Raw genomic sequence first — 25,503 nt, 5'->3', positions numbered from 1 at the left:
CGAAACATACTGAACGTTCGGTACAATTCGGTTCCCGAAAAATTAGGAACCGAAATAGACCGAGCGTTCGCTCTATTTCGCTTGTCAAAATTTTAATGAGGCGAAGGTGGTTTCGATATAGATTCAGCTTCCATCATTCCTAAACCTTGGAGTATATTGTTGAAGGTTGCTTCAGCAAGGCTTTCGTAAATATGTCAGCCAGTTGATCAACGGAGTGCACGAAATGAATTTCAACGTTTCCATCTTCCACATGATCCTTGATAAAGTGGTACCTCAGTGCTATGAGTTTCGTCTTTGAGTGTTGCACTGGGATGTGACATATTCAGATTGCGCTTTCAGAGTCACAATAGAGAGGAATTCGCTTCATGTTTAGGCCATAGTCTCTTAACTGACTTTGAATCCAAATAACCTGTGAAGCACAAGATGCAACGGCTATATATTCAGCTTCGGCTGTGGACAAGGGTACACACGTTTGTTTCTTGGAATCTAGCTGACGAGTTTGCCATCCAGAAATTGACAACCGCTTGTGGTGCTTTTCCTATCTAGACCACATCCTCCTAGATTGACATCAGAGAATGCTTGAACGAAGAATCATGATTTCGTTGGATACCATATGCCGAGAGATGAGGTTCGCTTCAGATATCAGAAGATGTTCTTGACTTCCATCATGTGAGGTTCGCGTGGATTGGCTTGAAACCTGGCACAGTAAAAAACAGAAAACATAATATCTGGTCTACTAGCTGTAAGATACATTAGAAACCCTATCATTTGGCGATAGAGTGTCATATCAGTAGCCGGTTTTTCTTGAGATGGTGTTAGTTTCGTCCCGAAAGCCATTGGAACTTTCACCTTTGAATCTCCCATCATGCCGAACTTCGCCAGTAAAGTCTTTGTCTAAGCCTCCTATTAACAAAAATGCCTTCTGGTCCCTGTCTTATGTTCAATCCAAGGAAACAGTTAATTGGACCCATTGAACTCATCTTAAACTTAGTCTCCATCAACTTCCGGAGTTCAACTGTTAGGCTAGAATTTGTGGAACCGAAGATGATGTCATCGACGTAGATTTGGAAGATCATTAAATGGTCACCCTCTTTCTTGCGAAAGAAGGTTGGGTCAACCGAACCTTGTTTAAATTTGGACATCTTTAGAAAACGAGTTAAAGTTTCAAAACAGGCTCTAGGAGCTTGCTTCAGACCATAAACGGCTTTATCCAAAATATAGCCGTGGTTGGGATACTTTTCATTCACGAAACCCGGTGGTTGCCCAACGTATACGGTTTCTTCTAGTTCTCTGTTCAGGAAAGCACGCTTGAAATCCATCTGAAATACCTTGAAATTTTTGTATGCTGCATATGCCAAGAAGATTCGAACTGATTCTAACCTTGCTACTAGAGCGAAAGTTTCTTCATAGTCGATCCCTTCTTCCTGACAATATCCTTTCACCACAAGTCTCGCTTTGTTCCTTATGATGTTTCCTTCCTTATCCATCTTGTTACGAAACACCCATTTTAGACCAACCACAGATGCATCAGGTGGCGTGGGAATCAATCTCCAAACCTTGTTTCGCTCGAACTCATTGAGTTCGTCTTGCATAGCCTGAACCCAATCAGAGTGATCAAGTGCAGTATAAACTGTTTTTGGTTCAACTTTGGAGACGAACGAGTTAAACATGCAATATTCCACTTGAGAGAATAAAGCAGTTTGCTTTGCTTTCAGTTGAGAGCGTTTAAGAACTCCCTCAGACGATGGATCAGAGGTAGGATCCAGTTCATTTTATGAGCGGAGGGTAGGATGGATCATAGGCAGGATCCAGTTCAGCGTTAACTTCCTCTTTGAATTCTGATTGAACATCCGAATCAACATTTGTATTTTGATTCTCACCCTCCAATGATGATACAGTTTCAACCTCAGGCTCAGAGTTCTCCTCCTCGAGTAGACTTTCATTGGTCATAGTTGGAGATGGGTTCTCCTCCTGGAAAGGCGAATCAGATTTATTTGTCGGAGACGAACCCTCCTCCTGCAATGGAGTGCTTTCTTTTGAAGGTTCGATTGAGATTGGAGGTTCTCTTTCCATTTCTTTTGTGGGATCATTGATTATCTTCTTTATTTCATCGACTTTATTATCTAATGCTTTTGCTTCAGACTGGATAGCCTTTTCTGGCTCATTAAAGAGTAGCATGTATTCCTGATAAAGGTCAGGCTATATCAATTCTAGCTATAATTACATAACTGTCCAGGTTTGACCATAGTGTTCAACCTTTAACTTCTTCTGTTCTGTTCTTCTCGTGATACTTGTTCTAGTATGTATATATGTATTCGCAAGTATGTATACTTTTATAAGGTATAATTATATATTTAAAATATATTCTTATCCAGAGCACTTCGGCCCCATTGTATTTATAGTTGTATATCTTTTATCGGTTGATATACTTAGTTCACTATAAACGATGCTCTGATACCAATCTGTCACACCCCAAAACCGGAACGGCGGAAACATTCTGGGGCGGAGGACGTCATGTTTAGTATCACAAGTCATGCATCATAGTAAGCAACTAATAAACAACCATTTCATTAGATAGAAAGTGTTTAAAAAGTATGTGATTCACATGATATAGAATACATAGCAAATAACAAAAAGACATGAAGCTAAACTGCTCCATCTTCTGAATCCCAGTGCACAAACCTGTCTACTGGTCTCCTGAGAATACAAGTTATTTTGAAAGCGTAGATCAGCATTTAAGCTGGTGTGTTCATAAGATTTTAGTGATGTAGTAAGTAGTAAGAATGTTTGTAGAAAGTTGTAGTAAGTTCTGTTTAAAAGTTTGTCTGTTCCTCCAGAAAATCCTATATTTCCTACTTTGATGAAAGATAAGTAAAAATGACACTACAGTCCTTTCTATGGGTATTAAACGGATACAAGTTATATAAAACCCAGAGTAAACAAACAATCGGTTGTGTGTATCTGCCCTAAGCCCACAACCAAACAAGGAACAGGAAATGAGGCGGAAGACACACATCCCATTGTTTGTTAGATCCTCGTTGTATATAACCCCTGCGTATTCACTTGGTACTCATGGGGTTAACTGTAATAGTTCCTTTAGATTTAATGAAAAGATCCTTTAAGAAAACTCTTATTTCTTATAATAAAATGATAACCACATTAGTTTCTTCTATAATCACTTAGTTTATACTAGTTATATATAATCTAATATCGAACGGATAGTTAATTGTGTGAGTCTGCCCTAAACCCACAACCAAACAAGGAACAGGGAATGAGGCGGAAGACACACATCCAACTACCTATCAGATATTAATTCTATATAACCTTGGTGTATAAACTAAGGTATTATAGAATTAACCACCTAAGGTCCTTTAAGTTTTACTGGTTTAATAAAATGGATTAAACCCTTTACTGGTTAAGTTTCTAGTTTTGTATTCAAAAGTTCTTTATTTGAAAAGTATGTTTTGTACTAGAAAACGGTGCATTGAATTAGTGTCTGATTGGCTACCGATTCAAGTGATTAGCCTTGCGTTCACTACGATAATCCTTAGAAAACAAACTAACTCAAACAGTGATCAGTTGTCTAATTTAATTTAATTCACTAGATTATTTATTCGGGTTAATTTAGACTTGTAATAGCTAACTAAATTGGTCCTTTAGTTAACCTCTTGCTGATGGTCATCAAACAAGCTCACACATGAATTTACCTAATTTTTCTTATTAATTCTAGTTTCACGTTCGTTAGTCCTAGACATATGATAAAGTGGTCACATAAACATATGGGGTTGATAATTAAAAGATGTTCATACTATTTAATTATCTTCCTATTAACAGAAAATTAGTTATCATTCACACACAAGGTTCTTTAACAAGCTAAAATTAACAAAATCACCAATATTAAATCAATCCTACCATTAATCAGACCATAGTTTCAACATTGTCTCCCCAAACAGAAGCTAAAAGGTTTTAGCTCATGATTAAGGCAGTAAAACACTCAAAAACGAAATCAATTGGTAAAAACATAGTTCAAACAAGAGATTAGGTAAAGAGTAAACTTGATTTTGCCTTAATTCTCCTCAAAATCGAATGTAGGGTTGATTCTTCACTTTCCAGAGCTTCACCAGCGCTTTCAATCGTATCTTAGCCTCCAAGGGTTCCTCTATATGCTAGGTTATCGATCTGAAAGTCCCTTTATATAAATTTTCACAAAACAGAGGCTACTCGGCGAGTCCAGTGACCTACTCGGCGAGTCCGTCACTTAAAACCCGTGTACGGCAAGTCAGCGCGTCCAGAATCGCGAAAGTTCGACACGACTCGCCGAGTAGTCGACCCTACTCGCCGAGTCCGTTTGGAATCAGCATTTTCTCAAAACACGAAAGTCGTCCGAAATTGTATTTAGTTTTCAGGAAAATTTTAATCTCGTCAATCGGAGTTACGGTTCATGAGATATGGCCAAAACACTGACGAGGGGTGAAGCTGTCCAGCAACATCCTTCTTTCTTCAAAATCCAAGATCCAAGCTTCCAATCGCTAGTTCCGCTTCCTTTTCCACCCGAGCATGTCTTTTATTGCTGAAATTGAAATATTAAGCTAATTAAGTACCTTTTGTCCATAAAATGATATAAAATCAACAATAATTAATAAGATAATGAATGATTTCTATGACTAAATAAGCCCATATCAAAATACCCCACACTTGACTTTTGCTTGCCCCCAAGCAAAACCGAATTTTAGCACGCTAATATCACATAAGACAATCCCAATTGAACCCAGCCATTATGCCAAGACCGCAACGCATGCATTTGTGTCTAAATTTTTTCCTAAGGACCCCCCTAATTCTAAATACTCACAATCCTCATAAACACTCGCCCACTTCTTTTGAACAATGCTCATTTTATGCATCCCTCGGAATCCATCCCCAGAAAACTTTTTTAACCTCAAGGTATTTTTGGTCAAGCAACCCAAGCATACATAATCTAGAAAATTACAACTTTTTGATACCACTATAGAGCTCATTTGGAATTCTTCACTTCTTGGACATTTGATATTGATTTCTTTGAATTCACCACTTTTTGATTTTTGGTATCTTCAACTTTTGAACTTTGGAATTTTTGATCTTTAAATTTACACTTTAATAGCTCCAAAACTCTTTCAACTTTTCTTGTAATTCTCTCTTTTTTTACATGTATCTCACTTTTTTTTTCTTTCACTCAAAACCTACATGCTTGAGCAGGGGCGCTCAACTTCAACCTTTATTGATTAATGATAACAATTTTCCTGGATACATTTCAAGTACACGATGCTAAACATATTGCGATCCTCAAACTAAGCGAGGTTGTGTTTTTGTCCCATGATTTCACTAGAATAAGGGGGCCACAAATGCACTATAACGTATATTGGCTCAACTAAACATTTGGGTCTTCATAGAATCATCAAATATAATACTAGCATGATCCTTGATTGCTTTACCAAAATTTTCTAAATTAATCCTAGCAAATTTTATGCAATATTTTAAAATTTAACTAGTGTAACCAACCCCCTACCCCACACTTAATTTATGCAATGTCCCCATTGCATATCATGCATGATAAAGAAAAATACTAAAGTAAAGAGGGAATTGGAACAAACTCCCCTGGGATAGCAGTGGCGAGGCTGATCATCTTCAATTTAGCTCCATCTTCAATTAACTTTAGACATGGGAACAGCTCATCCATGCCTTGGGTGTCAAGTATCGTGTGGTATAGCTCCAAATGTAGACGAAAAAAAAACTCTCGGAGACGCTCGGAAAATGTTCTTCAAAAATGTAGCCAATTGTCGTATCAAATAGTATCAAATCATCAGCTTGAGAGACAAAATAAGGATCAACTCGTCGAGTTTGTAGTGTGGCTCGCCGAGTTGTAGCGTAAATGGCAGAAGAATCGTGAATTTTCACATGGACTCGGCGAGTCCATAAGATGCACTCGGCGAGTAGACCGCTGTGTGACAAAATTTTATTCTGCCCAAGTCCGTTTCTGATGTATGGGGGTTATATAAACTAATAATTTCCCTCATTTTTCTTCAGGGAATAAACACTCTTTAACCCTTCTATCAATTGGACTCATAGCTTGACTCAAAACTTCGTTTCCTCTCTCGCCTAGACTCGATTTCTCGCTTCGTCAGCCTTGACTCTAGACCCTCACATGCAATCCTAAGCTTCAAACTGAAAAGATCAAAACAACACACAAGTAATAGAAAAACGAAAACAAACATCAAAATTAAAATCCTAAATTACCCTAATAAACTAGAAGTTTAAAAAGAAAAAGAAAAGCAAACTCTAATGACGGGTTGCCTCCCGCAAGCGCTTCTTTTTGTGCGAGTCTTGAGCTGGACTCTCAACTTAATAAACTTCTAATAAAATCAATGCCCATCCATCCATTGCATTGAATATTTTCTTTGGACCAAATTGTCAAATTTGGCTCTTTGCTTCTAAAATTGGCCAAACAAGCTTGAATTTGTAAAACCCAAGAATCTTGATAAGGGTTGGGACCGGTTGGATACTAATCAGAAATGGATCGTGCTTCAGAACTTTCTCCAAAGTTGGAATCGTCACCCCATGCTTCGAAACACAAACCGGAAGAACAGGGGACCATGTCGTGGTAATGGTCAAACCACGGCTTGGTTCCTGCAACTCAGGTTTTTCTTGTTCTTCATCTGACCTCTCTGCTAGCAATCTTTCCAGCTCCTCCAAAACTTTTTCTGGATTAAAATCTTCATCTTTTAACTCTAGCTCTTGTAACTCAGATTTCTCTTGTTCATTAGGCAAGATGTTATCTAACCATCTTCCAAATTCCTTCAAATCATCATCTGAGTCATACTCCTCATCTTCTTGCTCAATTTCTTGTACTACTTCCTCAAGAAAAGCATCAAAAGCATCGAGATTTGGAAAATACATAATAAATAAAAATTAAAATGAAAAAAACTAATCAATAAAATAAAAACGATAACAATTAGCAAATAAAATTAACTATTTGAACCGTTCCCCGGCAACGGCGCCAAAAACTTGATGTGTGTGAAACGAACTAGTTTTAATCCTACTAACTTAGACACAAAATAAACACCCGAAAGGCAGTGTACCTATCGATTAGTAATATAGTTCAACCAAGTAGGGTATCGAACACAGGGAACGGTAAACAATTAAAATAAATGCTAATATTATCTAAATAAAACAAGTTGATAAAAGGTTTTCTCTAGTTTTACAAGACTAGAAACTTACTAACTAATACTTAGATTAATTAACTAAAAACTAGATAAGCAAAGATTCAACTAAATTCAATAACGAAGGGAACTTCTGTTTAGCTCAACTCAATTGATCCTATGGTTGACATTATGGCAATAGTGCAATGGATTAATTCTTCTATTGGCTACCGATTCAAGTGATTAGCCTTGCGTTCACTACGATAATCCTTAGAAAACAAACTAACTCAAACAGTGATCAGTTGTCTAATTTAATTTAATTCACTAGATTATTTATTCGGGTTAATTTAGACTTGTAATAGCTAACTAAATTGGTCCTTTAGTTAACCTCTTGCTGATGGTCATCAAACAAGCTCACACATGAATTTACCTAATTTTTCTTATTAATTCTAGTTTCACGTTCGTTAGTCCTAGACATATGATAAAGTGGTCACATAAACATATGGGGTTGATAATTAAAAGATGTTCATACTATTTAATTATCTTCCTATTAACAGAAAATTAGTTATCATTCACACACAAGGTTCTTTAACAAGCTAAAATTAACAAAATCACCAATATTAAATCAATCCTACCATTAATCAGACCATAGTTTCAACATTGTCTCCCCAAACAGAAGCTAAAAGGTTTTAGCTCATGATTAAGGCAGTAAAACACTCAAAAACGAAATCAATTGGTAAAAACATAGTTCAAACAAGAGATTAGGTAAAGAGTAAACTTGATTTTGCCTTAATTCTCCTCAAAATCGAATGTAGGGTTGATTCTTCACTTTCCAGAGCTTCACCAGCGCTTTCAATCGTATCTTAGCCTCCAAGGGTTCCTCTATATGCTAGGTTATCGATCTGAAAGTCCCTTTATATAGATTTTCACAAAACAGAGGCTACTCGGCGAGTCCAGTGACCTACTCGGCGAGTCCGTCACTTAAAACCCGTGTACGGCAAGTCAGCGCGTCCAGAATCGCGAAAGTTCGACACGACTCGCCGAGTAGTCGACCCTACTCGCCGAGTCCGTTTGGAATCAGCATTTTCTCAAAACACGAAAGTCGTCCGAAATTGTATCTAGTTTTCAGAACAATTTGAATCTCGTCAATCGGAGTTACGGTTCATGAGATATGGCCAAAACACTGACGAGGGGTGAAGCTGTCCAGCAACATCCTTCTTTATTCAAAATCCAAGATCCAAGCTTCCAATCGCTAGTTCCGCTTCCTTTTCCACCCGAGCATGTCTTTTATTGCTGAAATTGAAATATTAAGCTAATTAAGTACCTTTTGTCCATAAAATGATATAAAATCAACAATAATTAATAAGATAATGAATGATTTCTATGACTAAATAAGCCCATATCAGTGTCCTATGACCTGACCCATACATGGTACCCCTTATGATTACTTGGTGTACAAGGAACATATATATAGCTAACCTCGGATAGATAGTAGGCTGGGTGTATCTGCTCTAAGCCCACAACCAAACAAGGAACAGGAAATGAAGCGGAAAGCACACATCCTACTACCTGTCGGACCCGATAAATATATATCCCTGAATGCATACACTAAGGAATCATAAAGTTAGCATTATAGATCCCTTTCTACTGAATGTACTAGACTTGACTGTTCTGTGGGTCGTTTGTAAAATGTAAGTTTTCCCTAGTTTATAACTATCTTGACTCGAAAATAGTTTGTATTAGCTTTCAAGTAGAACTGCCACTTACTGAAAGTAATGGGAAATTTATAAGTACGCAGTTGTCTTTTGAATTGACATTCTGCAGTACTAATTACCTTAAAACATGTTTGTTTTAGTAAGGTTATAATGTGCAGGCTAGTGCCCGTACTATACGCTCTCCCTGTCAAGAGATTCTGGGAACCAAACGTGACCTCTGCAAACAATTGCAATGTAACGCCCCGATTCACAGGTATTGTTTAAATAAGATTTATTGGGTTAAGCTCTACTCGACGAGTTGGTTGACCTACTCGTCGAGTAGCAGCGGGATGGGATCGCGTGTTAAGTGACTTACTCGACGAGTCCATATTGGGACTCGGTGAGTAGGAGCTGGCAGATGAAACCCTAAATCCCGGGGTTTGCACCTCTATTTAACGGAGCCTCAGCCTCGTTTGGCCTCTTTGCAGTCTTTGAGAGCTCCTTAAAACCCTAATACGCGTGTGTGTGCCCGTTGTGTGTTTGAAGCTTGAAAAGAGGATCTTTGGAGGGAGAAGGCTTGGAGGAGAAGGAGATTGGAGCAAGTAGAGTGTGGGAATCAACACTTATCTCAGTTATCATCTTCTGGAGGTAACCAAATCGCCTTTTTCCTTGTGAATCTCTTCTATTGGTTGAGTTTTAGGGTTTTTGGTGAGATATTAAGTTGGAAAGATGAGCTATGGGCTAGATCTGAGGTTGTAACTTCAGATCTGGACCCTCCTTGGATTCTATAAGCATAAAGTTACAATGTTGGTCATGATTGAGGTCCCTCTTGAGCATGAAGCTCCATTAAGAACTTAAAATAGGCATTTAGAGCCTTTATAGCCATGCATGCACGTAAAGTTTGCAACTTTACGTGATAAGCATGCCCTAGAAGCTTGGATCTGTGATTTGGAGCCGCTACATGGCTCAAAGCAAGTCTGTATGGAAAAAGGACTGAATGGACTCGGCGAGTCGTAGGGTTGACTCGGCGAGTCACATGAAGATGGTCGTGAACTCAACGAGTTGGATGAACAACTCGGCAAGTCTGATGAAGATTACTATAAGACTCAACGAGTTGATGAACAACTCGGGGAGTCGAATGAGTTTTCCCTAGGATATGTATGCGTGTGTATCCGTCGAGTTGCGAGGAGGGAACTCGATGGGTGGCCTTAAAGTTTGATCGAGAATCGAAGGAACTCGACGAGTCACCCCGATGACTCGGCGAGTTGGAATGTGCTTCAAGGAACTCGGCGAGTAGCCGAGGGTACTCGGCGAGTAGCCGAGGGTACTCGGCGAGTTGGGGTCAACATGGACTGTTGACCTTGACTGAGGACTTTGACTTCGACCAAGGGTTGACTGGTGGGTTATGGAGTACCTTATAAGGTTAAGGACTTATGAGTATATTGTACTATGATCATAGGTGGTGGAGCCTGTGTCAAGTGATACGAGAGTTGGAGTTTATCTTCCGAGTCGACATCTGCAAGGTGAGTTGTCCTCACTATATCGATAGGGTCTACGGCACCAAGGCCGTCCCTTTAGTTGTTATTGTTATGGTATGCTACATGTGGTTATGATCTGTTAGATCGGAATCAGGGTAGACAGTATGTTATGCTCTTATGATCCGTAAGGATTGGTATGTTAGTGACCTGCTAGGTCGGTACTCTAGTTACGAGAGAATTCTATGATTGATGATCAGTGTGATAGATATGTTTGATATTTGTATATGCCAGTATATGATAGTTATGCGCACATGGTTATTTGCTTGTTGGTTGGGTTGAGGCGATCCTGCTTTGTGCTGAAGGCCAACATACCCTATGAGCGGTCCGGGGAGACTGCATGCCCACGAGGCGGGCCAGTCATGCCAAGGCTCGGGATAGATTCAGATAGACTGTAGGCCCAGTAGGGCGGTCCAGTCAGTCCGATGGCCAGTATGCATGTTGATTGATTGATTGTTACTGATATGGCATTGTCAGTGTGGTATTGGTATTTTGGGGGTATCTCATTAGCCTTCGGGCTTACAGTTTCAGTTTATTGTTTCAGGTACTTCAGGAGATCATGGCAAGGCGAAGGCGTGACCGTACCGCTCCTCATCCTTATGTTATGATTTTGGGACACTCTGATGAATATTGATTTGAAAACATTTTGTAAACGATACTATTTGACTTTTATTTATGATTAAAAAAGTTTAACTTTGGAGAAAAATTTATGGATGTTACTTGTTGGTATCAGAGCCTTGGTTTGAGTGAATTGGAGTAACACTCGTGTGAATCCAGTCTCAAATCAACGAGATTTCGGAAAGTAAGTTTTAAAAATGGTTTTCAAAATAAAGGATGGAGGATGCAGAGGGTACGATCAGCCGGAGCCTGTAAGTAAACCCCAAAATACCATACGGTTATTTGATATTTTGATATGTTAGAACAGCATGCTAGTGCTAGGCTAGGGATCTTCAGGAATCGCATGATAGATTTGCCTGATTATATGATACCTATTAGCCTAGGGTTTCTTGTATATGGAATTGACATCATAATTGTAGATGTTTAGTATATGCATCACGGTTGTGTATAGTCAAGATCTTATAGCCTGAGAATGTCTGATTCGACCTTAGGGTAGGATTGGATATTCGAAAGTCTATCGGGTCCAGCGTTATGTGCGGCTAGCATACACTAGCGTTGCAGGGGCTGATGGAAGTTCCATGGAGGTGTGAGTTGTGCAGAGCTGTGGGATCAGTTGTGAGATAGGCGATGTCCCCTAGTAGTGAGGGTTGAGTGCACATTATGTTGAGTATAGTATTAGGGCGTTGTGGTGATACTTGAGACAAATATGGGTAGGTGTGAAAGGTAGTATGGTCCCGTACTACTGGAAGCACAGGACCCATACGCGTAGCAAGGAAGTCACAACACCTAGGATTTGTGGGTTTTGGTCTCCCGATATTATGTTGCTTATCTGATGTCTTGAATGTACCTTTCAGTATGGTGGTGACGAGACGTTTTGCTGTTGGGTCCGGATCAGGATCGGGATCCGGATCAGGGTCAGGGTCGAGGGACGGAGGGTCAGAGGTGCCGGTAGCACCTGAGCCCGTGGTTCTGATAGGGACTGAGGAGCTGGATGCCAGGATCCCGGAGATTCTGCACGATGAGGTCGCTGCGACTTTCCGAGCGCAGCTACCAGAGATGTTTGGGTCGATCAAGACCGCGATGGTTGAGTATTTTGATGAGCGATATGCAGCTCTGGCAGAGACAGCAGCCGCTGCAGCCACTTCGGCTGTAACTGCAGCAGGGATTGGAGGAGGAGCCGGCAGGGCTTTCCAGTACCGGGACTTCGATAATACAAAGCCCCAGACATTTGATGGTACGCAGGATGCGATCAGAGCTATGCGGGGGTTGTCTGACGTGGAGGGCTGTTTCTTCACGTGCTCATGTCCTGCTGACCAGAAGGTTAGGTGTGCTCTGAACCTGCTTAGGCTCGGGGCAAAGGACTGGTGGAGATTGACGACAGGTTCATATTCGGATGATCAGCGGGCTGCTATTACTTGGGAGCAGTTCCGGGATATGTTTCGCACCCGCTACGTTCCGCGCGTGGAACGGGAGCAGCTTGCTCAGGAGTTTTTGACATTGAGGCAGGATGGGGAGTCTGTGATGGAGATTACCCGGATGTTCACTGAGAGGGCTATGTTTTGCCCGGAGTTTAGGTCAGAGCAGTCTCAGATGGCTCGTTATCTGAGCATGCTCAAGACGGATATACGACAGTTTGTGGCTATACAGCGTTGTGATACCCTCCTGGATCAACAGGAAGCCGCGAGGCGGCGTGAGTTAGAGATAGAGCTGCAGCTGAAGGAGCGGCGTCAGGCACCGACATAGTCTCAGCCGACGCCTAAGCAGTCTAAGACCGCTGATACATGGTCTGGGGGTCAGCAGAGCCGCACTTGCAGAAAGTGTGGCAGGGTTCATTCGGGAGTTTGTACAGCAGGTGGTGGGTGCCACAAATGTGGCAAGGAGGGGCACTATGCCAGGGACTACTGTCAGTCCGCCCCTCCCGTAGATATGTGGATTTGTTACCATTGTCATCAGGTTGGTCATGTGAAGACCAACTGTCCGCAGCTTGCCGCCAAGTCAGCGCAGGGTTCCGCGCCAGCTACTGCGAGGATTGGAGATGGGAGGCCAGTCAAGGTGGAGCCTCCGAAGGCTCAGGGTCGCGCCTTCCAGCTCACGGCCGAGGAGGCCAAGGCAGCATCGGATGTGGTTGCTGGTACGTTTCTATTCTCTGCCTCAATTATTGTATTTGCGCTATGCTTATGGATTGTACCTGTGATTAGGTACATTTCTAGTAAATTCTTTTCCTGCTTTGGTTTTATTTGACTCGGGGGCGAGTCGGTCGTTCGTATCTCAGACTTTCAGTAGTCGGTTTAGTGCGCCGTTAGATGATCTTGAGTGTCCGTTGCGAGTTTCGATCGCCAACGAGCACGTGGTTTATGCTTCTTCGACCTACCGGGGATGCGAGTTGGAGATTTTCGGGGTGTCCTTCCCGATAGATTTGATTCCTATCCCCATGGGGAATGTATGCGTGATTGTACGGATGGATTGGCTTAGCCGTTTTGGCGCCATGATCGACTGTGAGGGACAGCGGGTGGTGGTTTGAACCCCAAGTGGGGGAGAACTGGTTGTATACGGTGAGGGCACCAGGTCGGGATCAGGGTTTTGTTTGGCAGCCAGGGCTCGATAGTATATTCAGCACGGGTGTGCCCGTTATTTGGCGTATGTGGTAGATACGCGGGTTAGAGAGCAACTCTCAGTTTCAGAGGTCCCAGTAGTTAGAGAGTTGCTGACGTGTTTCCGGAGGAGTTGTCCGGAGTGCCTCCGGAGAGGCAGGTTGAGTTTAGGATTGATCTAGTGCCGGGTGCGGCCCCCATCGCTAAGGCGCCGTACCGACTGGCACCGCCAGAGATACAGGAGTTGTCATCTCAGTTGCAGGAGCTGCTGGGTAAGCAGTTTATTCGTCCGAGTAGTTCCCCGTGAGGAGCACCGATCCTTTTCGTCAGGAAGAAGGACGGTTCGCACCGGATGTGCATTGACTATAGGGAGTTGAATAAGTTAACGGCGAAGAACCGTTATCCACTCCCGAGGATATATGATCTTTTCGATCAACTGCAGGGTGCATCTTGGTTCTCCAAGATCGATTTGAGGTCCGGATATCACCAGGTCAGGGTGAGGGAGGAGGACGTGCAGAAGACCGCGTTTCGGACTCGTTATGGTCATTACGAGTTCGTGGTGATGCCGTTTGGACTCACCAACGCACCGGCAGTGTTCATGGATTTGATGAACCGAGTCTGCAGACCGATGCTCAATCGCTCGATCATTGTGTTCATAGACGATATATTGGTGTATTCCAAGACACGAGAGAAGCACGAGGAGCACCTTAGGGAGCTGCTGGAGGTTCTGCGACGAGAACGGTTGTATGCCAAGTTCTCGAAGTGTGATTTTTGGTTACGAGAGGTCCAGTTCCTCGGGCATCTCGTTAACCAGGAGGGGATTTTGGTCGACCCGGCCAAGGTGGAGGCGGTCATGCAGTGGGAGACTCCGAGGTCTCCCTCAGACATCAGGAGTTTCTTGGGCTTAGCAGGGTACTACCGGAGATTTATTCGAGACTTCTCCAAGATCGCAGTACCCCTCACTCGTCTTACGAGGAAGGGGGTGCATTTCCGGTGGGGCCCTGAGCAGCAGAGGGCATTTGAGACCCTTCGTCGACGTTTATGCGAGGCGCCGGTGTTGACACTCCCCGAGGGAGTTGAGGATTTTGTGGTATTTTGTGATGCGTCCATCACAGGCTTAGGGTCAGTCCTCATGCAGAGAGGACGAGTGATAGCCTATGCGTCGAGGCAGTTGAAGCCGCATGAGACGAGATACCCCACACACGATCTTGAGTTGGGAGCGGTGGTCTTCGCTCTCAAGATGTGGAGGCACTATCTGTACGGGGTCCGTTGCACTATATACACGGATCACAAGAGTTTAAGACACATCATGGATCAGCTGAACCTGAACATGAGGCAGCGTAGGTGGCTGGATGTGGTCAAGGACTATGATTGCGAGATCCTTTACCATCCTGGTAAAGCGAACGTGGTTGCGGATGCTCTGAGCCGCAAGTCAGTTGGGTTCTCGACCCCAGCCAGGTGTATGAGGATAGCGGTGGATTCCCCGCTGGTGGGTTTGGTCAGGGATGCTCAGATTGAGGGTATGAGACTAGAGAACTGGAAGTTGGAGAAGATTCAGAGCGAAAGCGCCCGGTTTGTTCAGGATAGCCGTGGATTGTTGACCCGTTACGGTCGGGTTTGGGTTCCGATGTCCGGAGGGGTCCGGCAGACAGTGATGGAGGAGGCTCATAAGTCTTATTTTTCTATTCACCCGGGAGCCACCAAGATGTACCGTGATTTGAGTTCGAGTTATTGGTGGCCTGGCATGAAGCGAGATATCGCTTGGTTTGTTGAGAGGTGCTTGACCTGTAGGATGGTCAAGGCCGAGCATCAGAGGCCGCATGGTAAGCTGCAGCCTCTAGAGATTCCCATGTGGAAATGGGAACGGATCGTGATGGATTTCATCACGAAGTTGCCAAAGACGGAAAAGGGGTTCGATGCGATATGGGTCATCGTGGATCGATTGACCAAGAGTGCCCATTTCCTAGCCATACGGGAGAGTTCGTCGGCAGAGAAGTTGGCCGACCTGTACGTCTGCGAGATTGTCTCTCCCCATGGGGTTCCAGTTTCCATTGTTTCCGATCGGGATGTCCGATTTACTTCCCGTTTTTGGCAGAAGTTCCACGAGGAACTGGGTACGAGGCTGCATTTTAGTATAGTGTTCCATCCGCAGACTGATGGGCAGAGTGAGCGGACCATCCAGACCCTCGAGGATATGTTGAGGGTGTGCGTCATTGATTTTGGTGGGAGTTGGGATTCCCACCTACCGCTTGTAGAGTTCGCCTACAACAACAGCTATCATTCCAGTATTGGCGCCCCGCCTTTCGAGCTGTTGTATGGGCGGAAGTGTAGGACCCCAGTCTGCTGGGGCGAGGTTGAGCACAGAGTGATGGGTCGGACAGAGGTAGTTCTGCAAACTACCGAGATGATACAGCAGATTAGACAGCGACTACAGACCGCTCAGAGTCGGCAGAAAAGTTATGCCGACCGACGCCGATCTGAGCTGGAATTTCAGGTGGGTGACATGGTTCTCCTGAAGGTCTCACCCTGGAAGGGAGTGATTCGCTTCAGGAAGAGGGGAAAATTGGGTCCCCGTTACATTGGGCCGTTCAGGATTGTTGCCAGGGTTGGCAGGGTGGCTTATAGGCTAGAGCTTCCGGAGGAGCTTAGCCGGATCCATGGCACATTTCATGTTTCACAATTGCGAAAATGCATTATGGACCAGGAGGCAGTGGTACCGTTGGATGACATTCAGGTCAATGAGCGCCTGAACTATGTGGAGAGGCCTGTGGCTATTTTGGAAAGGAAGAAGAAGATTCTGCAGAACAAGGAAATACCTTTAGTAAAGGTATAGTGGGAACATCAGAGGGGATCCGAGTGGACATGGGAGCCAGAGGCGGAGATGCGCGAGCATTACCCGACATTGTTTATTCCAACGGACTTCGAGGGTGAAGTCTAGTTCAAGTGGGGGAGAGTTGCAACGCCCCGATTCTCAGGTATTGTTTAAATAAGATTTATTGGGTTAAGCTCTACTCGACGAGTTGGTTGACCTACTCATCGAGTAGCAGCGGGATGGGATCGCGTGTTAAGTGACCTACTCGACGAGTCCATATTGGGACTCGGCGAGTAGGAGCTGGCAGATGAAACCCTAAATCCCGGGGTTTGCACCTCTATTTAAAGGAGCCTCAGCCTCCTTTGGCCTCTTTGCAGTCTTTGAGAGCTCCTTAAAACCCTAATACGCGTGTGTGTGTGCCCATTGTGTGTTTGAAGCTTGAAAAGAGGATCTTTGGAGGGAGAAGGCTTGGAGGAGAATGAGATTGGAGCAAGTAGAGTGTGGGAATCAACACTTATCTCAGTTATCATCTTCTGGAGGTAACCAAATCGCCTTTTTCCTTGTGAATCTCTTCTATTGGTTGAGTTTTAGGGTTTTTGGTGAGATATTAAGTTGGAAAGATGAGCTATGGGCTAAATCTGAGGTTGTAACTTCAGATCTGGACCCTCCTTGGATTCTAGAAGCATAAAGTTACAATGTTGGTCATGATTGAGGTCGCTCTTGAGCATGAAGCTCCATTAAGAACTTAAAATAGGCATTTAGAGCCTTTATATCCATGCATGCACGTAAAGTTTGCAACTTTACGTGATAAGCATGCCCTAGAAGCTTGGATCTGTGATTTGGAGCCGTTGCATGGCTCAAAGCAAGTCTGTATGGAAAAAGGACTGAATGGACTCCGCGAGTCGCAGGGTTGACTCGGCGAGTCGCAAGGTTGACTCGGCGAGTCACATGAAGATGGTCGTGAACTCGATGAGTTGGATGAACAACTCGGCGAGTCCGATGAAGATTACCGTAAGACTCAACGAGTTGATGAACAACTCGGCGAGTCGGATGAGTTTTCCCTAGGATATGTATGCGTGTGTATCCGTCGAGTTGCGAGGAGGGAACTCGACGGGTGGCCTTAAAGTTTGATCGAGAATCGAAGGAACTCGACGAGTCACCCCGATGACTCGGCGAGTTGGAATGTGCTTCAAGGAACTCGGCGAGTAGCCGAGGGTACTCGGCGAGTTGGAGTCAACATGGACTGTTGACCTTGACTGAGGACTTTGACTTCGACCAGGGGTTGACTGGTGGGTTATGGAGTACCTTATAAGGTTAAGGACTTGTGAGTATATTGTACTATGATCATAGGTGGTGGAGCATGTGTCAAGTGATACGAGAGTTGGAGTTTATCTTCCGAGTCGACATCTGCAAGGTGAATTGTGCTCACTATATCGATAGGGTCTACGGCACCAAGGCCGGCCCTTTAGTTGTTATTGTTATGGTATGCTACATGTGGTTATGATCTGTTAGATCGGAATCAGGGTAGACAGTATGTTATGCTCTTATGATCCGTAAGGATTGGTATGTTAGTGACCTGCTAGGTCAGTACTCTAGTTACGAGAGAATTCTATGATTGATGATCAGTGTGATAGATATGTTTGATATTTGTATATACCAGTATATGATAGTTATGCGCACATGGTTATTTGCTTCTTGGTTGGGTTGAGGCGGTCCTGCTTTGTGCTGAAGGCCAACATATCCTATGAGCGGTCCGGGGAGACTGCAGGCCCACGAGGCGGGCCAGTCATGCCGAAGGCTCGGGATAGATTCAGATAGACTATAGGCCCAGTAGGGCGGTCCAGTCAGGCCGATGGCCAGTATGCATGTTGATTGATTTATTGTTACTGATATGGCATTGTCAGTGTGGTATTGGTATTTTGGGGGTATCTCACTAAGCCCTCGGGCTTACAGTTTCAGTTTATTGTTTCAGGTACTTCAGGAGATCATGGCAAGGCGAAGGCGTGACCGTACCGCTCCTCATCCTTATGTTATGATTTTAGGACAGTCTGATGAATATTGATTTGAAAACATTTTGTAAACGACACTATTTGACTTTTATTTATGATTGAAAAAGTTTAAATTTGGAGAAAAATTTATGGATGTTACATGCAAGCCGTGTAATTCACATTAAAGTTTTATGATCATGTATACCCAATTTAACTATCACCTTTTGTTAGAAACAATGAGTTAGTGATTCATTGGTATAATTAGATCTAGTATGGTCTCATGCAATAGCATCTTAGTATGTTCGTTATGTATAGTATGTAGTGTATAGTATGTCTCCCTGAAGTATTGTATCTACCTCCTTACTTCTCTTTATGTTATCGTGTATTGTATCTACCTCCCTGTTTCTCTTTATAGTATGCTCTAGTATTTAGTATGTACTGAACCCCTAAACTATACCCCTTATAGTTTACTAGTGTTTTACTTGTACTGTTATTGAAAAGACTCATTTTGCTACTAAGTTATGCTTGTACTTTAAAAACGGAGTTTTGTTAAACTATAAAGTAACATAACTTGAAAAGAGTTTTTGAAGTGTTTTGACAACTTATAAACGACATAAGTAATCTTTTGAAAATGTTTATATCAAACAATTACACAATTATGATTGTGTTCAACTTGTATTCCCCCCCTTAAAAGCATTTAAAACAGTTTAAAAGATTGATTACGGGGTATGAACTCACCTTATGTGGGTGATTCAAACGAATATGCGCATAAGGATGAGAAGTTCCATGAATGAAGTCCCGAGACACAACAAGTCCTGAATGACATTTAATGACATGTATTGGCATCAATATAGTGTTTATAAGCAACTATATGAAAGGAAACACCTTCCGGGACTTGGAAACACTTGGAATGAAGTGTTGAAATCACATGTGATTCATCTAAAGGGTGTTTAAGGCCAAGGGTTTGTGTTCACGGCCATGTGTTTACGGCCAAGGGAATTTACGGCCGTAACCTCATGGTCAAACATGCATAAGAGGGTGTTTGAAGGCTAGGGAAACTTGAGGGACCATTACTCTACACAAGGATGAGAAAGACCAACTCAAAGGAGAGTGTTGAGGTGTTTACGGCCACACCATAAACCCTATGGCCGTAAACCCTCCAAAGGGTATCTTATTGGGTCTTAAAGGCAAGGAGTTTCAAAGGTTCAAGTATCCCTAAGGTTAGTAAATGTCTAGATGTGTTTAAGGTCTAAGACTTGGCCATAATTAGGGTTTACGGCAAAGGGAATTTACTCTTTGGCCGTAAACTCTCATAGATGATAAGTTTGGTGATGATTCAAGGCCATAATCTAGTGTTTAACATGTACAACTAGATGGTAGGTGGAATACTCACCCTTTTGAAGCCCTTAGAAGAGTTTTCGGCCACCAAGAACAAGTGTGTGTTCTTGGTGTTCTTGGTGAAAGTTGAAGATCTAGCAAAATGTTGATTTCAATGGATGAAATCAAAGAGTGATTCATGTGAAGGAAGGATAACAACAACTAGAGGGAAGAATTGCTTACATTTATGAAGATCGGGAGTGAAAATCTCGATGATACTTGAGAGAGAATGGGAGTGTTCTTGAGGCGGAAGTGAAATAATGAAGGAAAAGTGAAGGAATGGTAACCTATATGGGAGTTTACGGCCAGCCTTGAGTTTACGGCCGTAAACTCATGTCTTATGGCCATGAACTCCTTTTTGATGATCTTAAGGCTTGAATGCTGCACAGTGTCTCTAGCAGGTACATTCTAACACTCATTCCTTAAGTGTACTAGGCTTAAAACTCCTTAGAATGACCTTTATCAAGGCTAGAACTCATTAGAAATGAGTCTGACACTCAGTTGAGTTGAATGGCTAGACCTTACAAGGAAAATTTTTTGGGTTGTCACATCATCCCCCGTTAGATGGAATTTCGTCCCGAAATTAGCTTTCTTAGCAGTACTACTGGGGTTGCGCTCCTCTGTTTGGCAGAATACCCACTCGTAGACCTGGCACTTTGCCCTACTGTTCATGATAGGATTCATACTCGGTCCATCTATCATTACTTCATTCATACAAGTCGTATATAATTAGGATTAGTTAGACGGTCGGATGTGCGACTCTGCCCCAGAATCAAATAAGATGTGAGCAGGTCTAGAGTTAACAAGAAATGTACCCGTCACAACATTCGGGTCCTCGCGTGCCTCTTCGGCGGTGATCTGGAATGCACGACCCTTAGCTTTTGGAACCTCCTCCTTTTTAGCTGGAGTACCCCTTGATTGTTGAACATGAGCTTGACTTTTCGCCGGTTGTTGAACGAAAGCTTGACTTTTCGCCGGTTGTTGAACGGAAGCTTGACTTCCCGTCATCTGACTAGTAAGAGTGGGGCAAAAACGCTTCCTGTGGCCAGTAACACCACATGCAAAGCATGTAACACCTTTCATTGGACACACGGGCCTCTTGTGTCCTACTTCTCCACATCCAAAACAGACCACGGTTCTTTCCTCTAGTCTGCATTCGCCCGGATGATTCTTTCCACAATTTCGACAAGCTGGTGACTGAAGAGAAAAAGATTCTGACCTGCCGCGGCCACGAAAAGCACTCTGAGATTGTACTTGCTTGCTAGGTTCAGATCGAACGGATTGAGTTGGTGGAATAGGGGAACCAGGAGCAGTCCTTTCAGTACGTGGATGTTTCGGAACAGTAAGAGTGGCACCACGTATTTCTAAGTCATGCTCACGCTTTCGAGCATACTCAACAACTTTATCAAACGACAGTACTTCCCGATTGGCAACGAAATCGTGAATTTCGTTTCGTAGTCCTTCTAAGAATAACTGAATTTTCTCATCTTCAATTGGAATATACTTTACGACAAACTGTGCTTTTTGATTGAACTGAGTTTCATACTCATTCACAGTCATTCCTCCTTGTTTAAGCTCGAGGAATTCCTTCTCCAATCTCCTCCTCATATCTAGAGGACAATACTTCCCTAACAAACGAGTTTTGAACATTTCCCAGGCTAAATTCTCTTGGTCAAACCCGTTTAGAGCTTCATATGTTGCTTCCCACCAGACCAATGCTTCTCCGATGAGCATTGCAGAAGCATAGTTAGCTTTGTCTTCATTATCCACATGAGAGACAAGAAACACTTTCTCTGTGTTCTTGATCCAGGTAAGAACAACAATTAGATTAAGAACACCAGAAAACTCTGTAGCACCACTACTTTTGAAATCTTTGAACGAGGGACGCTTCACCTCTCCTTTTGAAGATTCTCCAGTGGCTTTCTCTTTTCCTTTATCACCATTCTTTTTGTGTTCTTCGAGAGTCTGTCGAATAACACCGGTAAGTCTACCCAAGAGTCGCTCCTCACGAGGAGATACTGGAGTATTCACTTCCTCAGGTTGAGGACCTTCACCAACCTCGGGGGTATGGCTACTAACCTGTTCAGCCATTTCTCTACAATAAGGAGTAATATTGTATTTTAGAATATTAGGGTTTACTATTACCTAATACTTATATATATATATATATATATATATATATATATATATATATATATATATATATATATATATATATATATATATATATATATTTCCTATGGTTTGTATCCCTATACTTACAATAATTAAGTTCATATATTGAACTTCCAATAGTTTAAGTCTAAATACCAATCCGTGGAATTTAGTTCACTTAAACCACTGCTCTGATACCATGATTGAAAGGACCCACACTTTCATATATAACAATTGCTACTCCGAAACATGCTACATGCATATTCATAAAATAATATTTTATATTGATAAAGCGGTTACAAACTACTGGATACAAACCAACTATTTCAAGTGTTATATATTACATAACTCCCCAGGATTCTATAGTTTTATACATATAGGAGTGCAAAATACAATAGTTTCAAACTATTCGAATATCTTCTATCAATACAATAGTTTCAAACTATTCAAAAATCTTCCATCAGTATATAACTATACTGGAAGCTTATCTCCTGCAAATTAGTTAAACATTAAGAGGGGTAAGCGGTGACGCTTAGTGAGTTCAATAATAGATACAATATAACGTTATGCCATATATATACTTAAATATGCCAGAATCAAAGAAGAACAAGGAACAACAAGAGCATAATGCAAAAAGCTTTCCATATCAATCAATGAGACATAACAATTTCATACTTGATATAAAATCAATAAAGTTTCAGCACAAATGGCATAGAAAATGCTTAGGAATATCATTTTGCTAGAATATTTAGGCTTTCAGCCTTATCTTAGCATACTACCGAAGCCAAAGTGATGTCTATGTCATACACTTCATGGTCAACGGTTCATACCAATACCCAAGTGATGCTTATGTCATACACTTCAAGTCAGAGGTACAGCCTTACTATAAAAATAACGGAAACAACAACTCGAGATGAAAACATGGAAAAGCACATAGCACATATAACACATAACATACAATTGTTCCTATATATTAAACTCACCGTGAAATAACCGGGGGTAAAAAATAGTAATTTGGGCAGTACTTCGGCTTTAAATATAACTTTCTTCGTTGAAAACCGGGAGTTTTCTTGAAAACCGGGCCCTGCGAGGGTTGGGCTTCAAAACCGAAAAGATAAATTTTTCGGGCTTCTCGGGAATCTCGGGGCGTGTTTCGGGCTTTGGAATAAGTACCGGGGCTTTGGGGAAGTCGGAATGTAAGAAATATAGGCTAAGGGGTGAAAAAGGGCAAAATTCTAACATTTACCCGAGAGGTCTCGCACCCCTTATATAGGTGCGAGCCTCGGATCCGAAGCGAGGGGAAGAGAACAGCTGTCTGCGATGCTCGGAATAGGTGGCAGCAGGGCGAGGCTCGGACGGACAGGTGCGAGCCTCATATTGGTCAGGTGACGCGTCTACAGCTTCGGATCGGGTCAGGAGCCTTGGTCGAATCAGGAGCCAACACGAGGGTCGGATCACGTGTGGCATGCGAGGATCACGTGGACCTTCAGACACCTATGCGACACGCGTCGCTTCTCGGACATGCCACGCAGCAGCTTCGGACACGTGGCCAACTCCGAGCGAGGGTGACATGGCAATCACTATTCATGCGAAATTTCTCGAAAAATGTGCCCAATCTTGTAAAATCCATAACTTTCTCATACGGACTCCGTTTTTGACGTTCTTTATATGCACGCGTAGAGAAAATTATGCTCTACAACTTTCGTTTAGACTTTGTCGGAAAATTTTGACTTTATTTTTATATTATTATTTTTAACAGACCAGGACTGGTAAATCCGTTAAAAATTCATAACTTCTTCATCCGATGTCCGTTTTCGTCAGACTTTTTACCGTTGTACTACTAATGACGAGACCTTCGATTCTCGTTTAGGTTGTGTTGGCTAAAAATCACTCGATCTAAAATTCGAGTTTTTAGCTGTCTACTGCTAAGCTGAAACTTGTAAAAATCATAACTTCCTCATACGAAGTCAGATTTTGATGTTCTTTTTATCAAACTTCTCGGTTTAACGAATACTACGAATTTCATTTAGATCACTAAGGCTAAAAAATAGTTTCTCAAAAACTCACTTTTTACGTCATTCGGCACCGTGCCGGTTTTATCGCGGATCTTCGATTGGTCATAACTTCTTCGTTATAACTCGGATTTCGACGAGGTTTTGGCCTACGTGTTTCTAACGAGATTATCTACAACTTTCAATAATAAAATTTTACTTATTTCAAATTTTATATTTTCGCTAAATTTCACTATTTAGCTTTTAATTGGAATCTCATAAGACTTGCAATAGTTTATGAGTGATTCTAAACATAGTTTTACCTTATTTCTAGTAAAAACTATCTGTTAGAACTCAATACTCAATATCACATAATATTTCATAATATTATTTATATAAAACACGGTCTCAAAATGTGTATGTTACATTCATCCTTTAAACTTGGGGGATTACCGCCCTATCAGTTTAATCGGATGTATGTACAAGATAGTTGCAAAAATTCTCGCTATTCGTCTATAACAGGTGATAGGATCGGTGGTGGGCGAGGTGCAATCTACATATATTGAAGGAAGAAACATACTTGATGGCCCCCTGATTATGAATGAAATTTTCTCATGGGCCAAAAATGCAAAAAGAAAATATTCCTCTTCAAAGTTGATTTTGAGAAAGCTTTTGATTCCGTCAACTGGCATTATCTTCATTCGATTATGAATCAAATGAACTCTCGTTTCAAATGGAGGCAATGGATCATGGGATGGCTATCATCTTTACGAGCTTCAGTACTAGTAAATGGCTCACCCACTAAAGAATTTCCCATTTCTAAAGGTGTCAGACAGGGAGATCCACTTTCTCCTTTCTTGTTTATCATCGCTATGGAAGGATTACATATCACTGTGAAAAGTGCGCGGGACAAATCCCGGATCAAAGGGGTTAAACTTCCATCAAATGGCCCTCATATTTCTCATCTGTTTTATGCAGATGATGCTATCTTTGAAGGAGAACGGGAAGGGTTGCTCAATTACTCTTGATTTACACACACGACAGACAATTAAATAAAGCAATTATTTTTGTTTAGTTAAAGTAGTTTTTATGTACCTATACTTGTGTTATTTCAATTGTTCTTGCTTATTTGAATCTATCTCCATTAATTACTATTATTTTTCATTCAATAAAGTTGGATTTATTATAATTGTATTTCACATAACAAATTACAGTGTGTAATATCGTATCAAATGAAGAATTTCAAAACCTATTTGAAGAGCTTAAATCACATGGTGATGATCATGTGATATGTGTGATTGAAAACGTCATATCATCAATCAAAGATTGTTGAAATCGGAAGCGTGTTCTTTGAAAAAAAAATCCATAAACGACGGTGTAATTTTCAAGACTGATGATGTATTCCTTAGAAAAATTTCAAGAATAACGATGAATTTTTTTTTGCATTAAACATGCTCATTTTTCAATTTAAAGTTTGTAGATTATTATTGTTTTGATGTAAATGTGTAGATACTTTCTTATTTTTTCAAGAATAACAACAAATGAATGTTTGTGTTTTTATATAATTCTTT

General features: G+C 41.8%; 1 protein-coding gene across 1 annotated transcript; it reads left to right on the top strand.

Annotated features, from left to right (window-relative positions):
- Positions 1 to 24,546: 24,546 nt before the first annotated feature.
- LOC145122455 (secreted RxLR effector protein 78-like) lies at positions 24,547 to 24,960 on the top strand. The gene has a single exon (XM_079058059.1). The coding sequence runs from the start codon at positions 24,547 to 24,549 to the stop codon at positions 24,958 to 24,960; it is 414 nt and encodes a 137-aa protein (XP_078914185.1).
- The last annotated feature ends 543 nt before the right edge of the window (positions 24,961 to 25,503 follow it).

The sequence above is a fragment of the Lactuca virosa genome, chromosome 6 (genome assembly GCF_052849685.1).
Source record: "Lactuca virosa cultivar CGN04683 chromosome 6, Lactuca_virosa_CGN04683_v6, whole genome shotgun sequence".
Classification (NCBI taxonomy): Eukaryota; Viridiplantae; Streptophyta; class Magnoliopsida; order Asterales; family Asteraceae; genus Lactuca; species Lactuca virosa.
The sequence above is the reverse complement of the archived record's forward strand: the minus strand, read 5'-3'. Positions and strand labels throughout refer to the sequence as shown.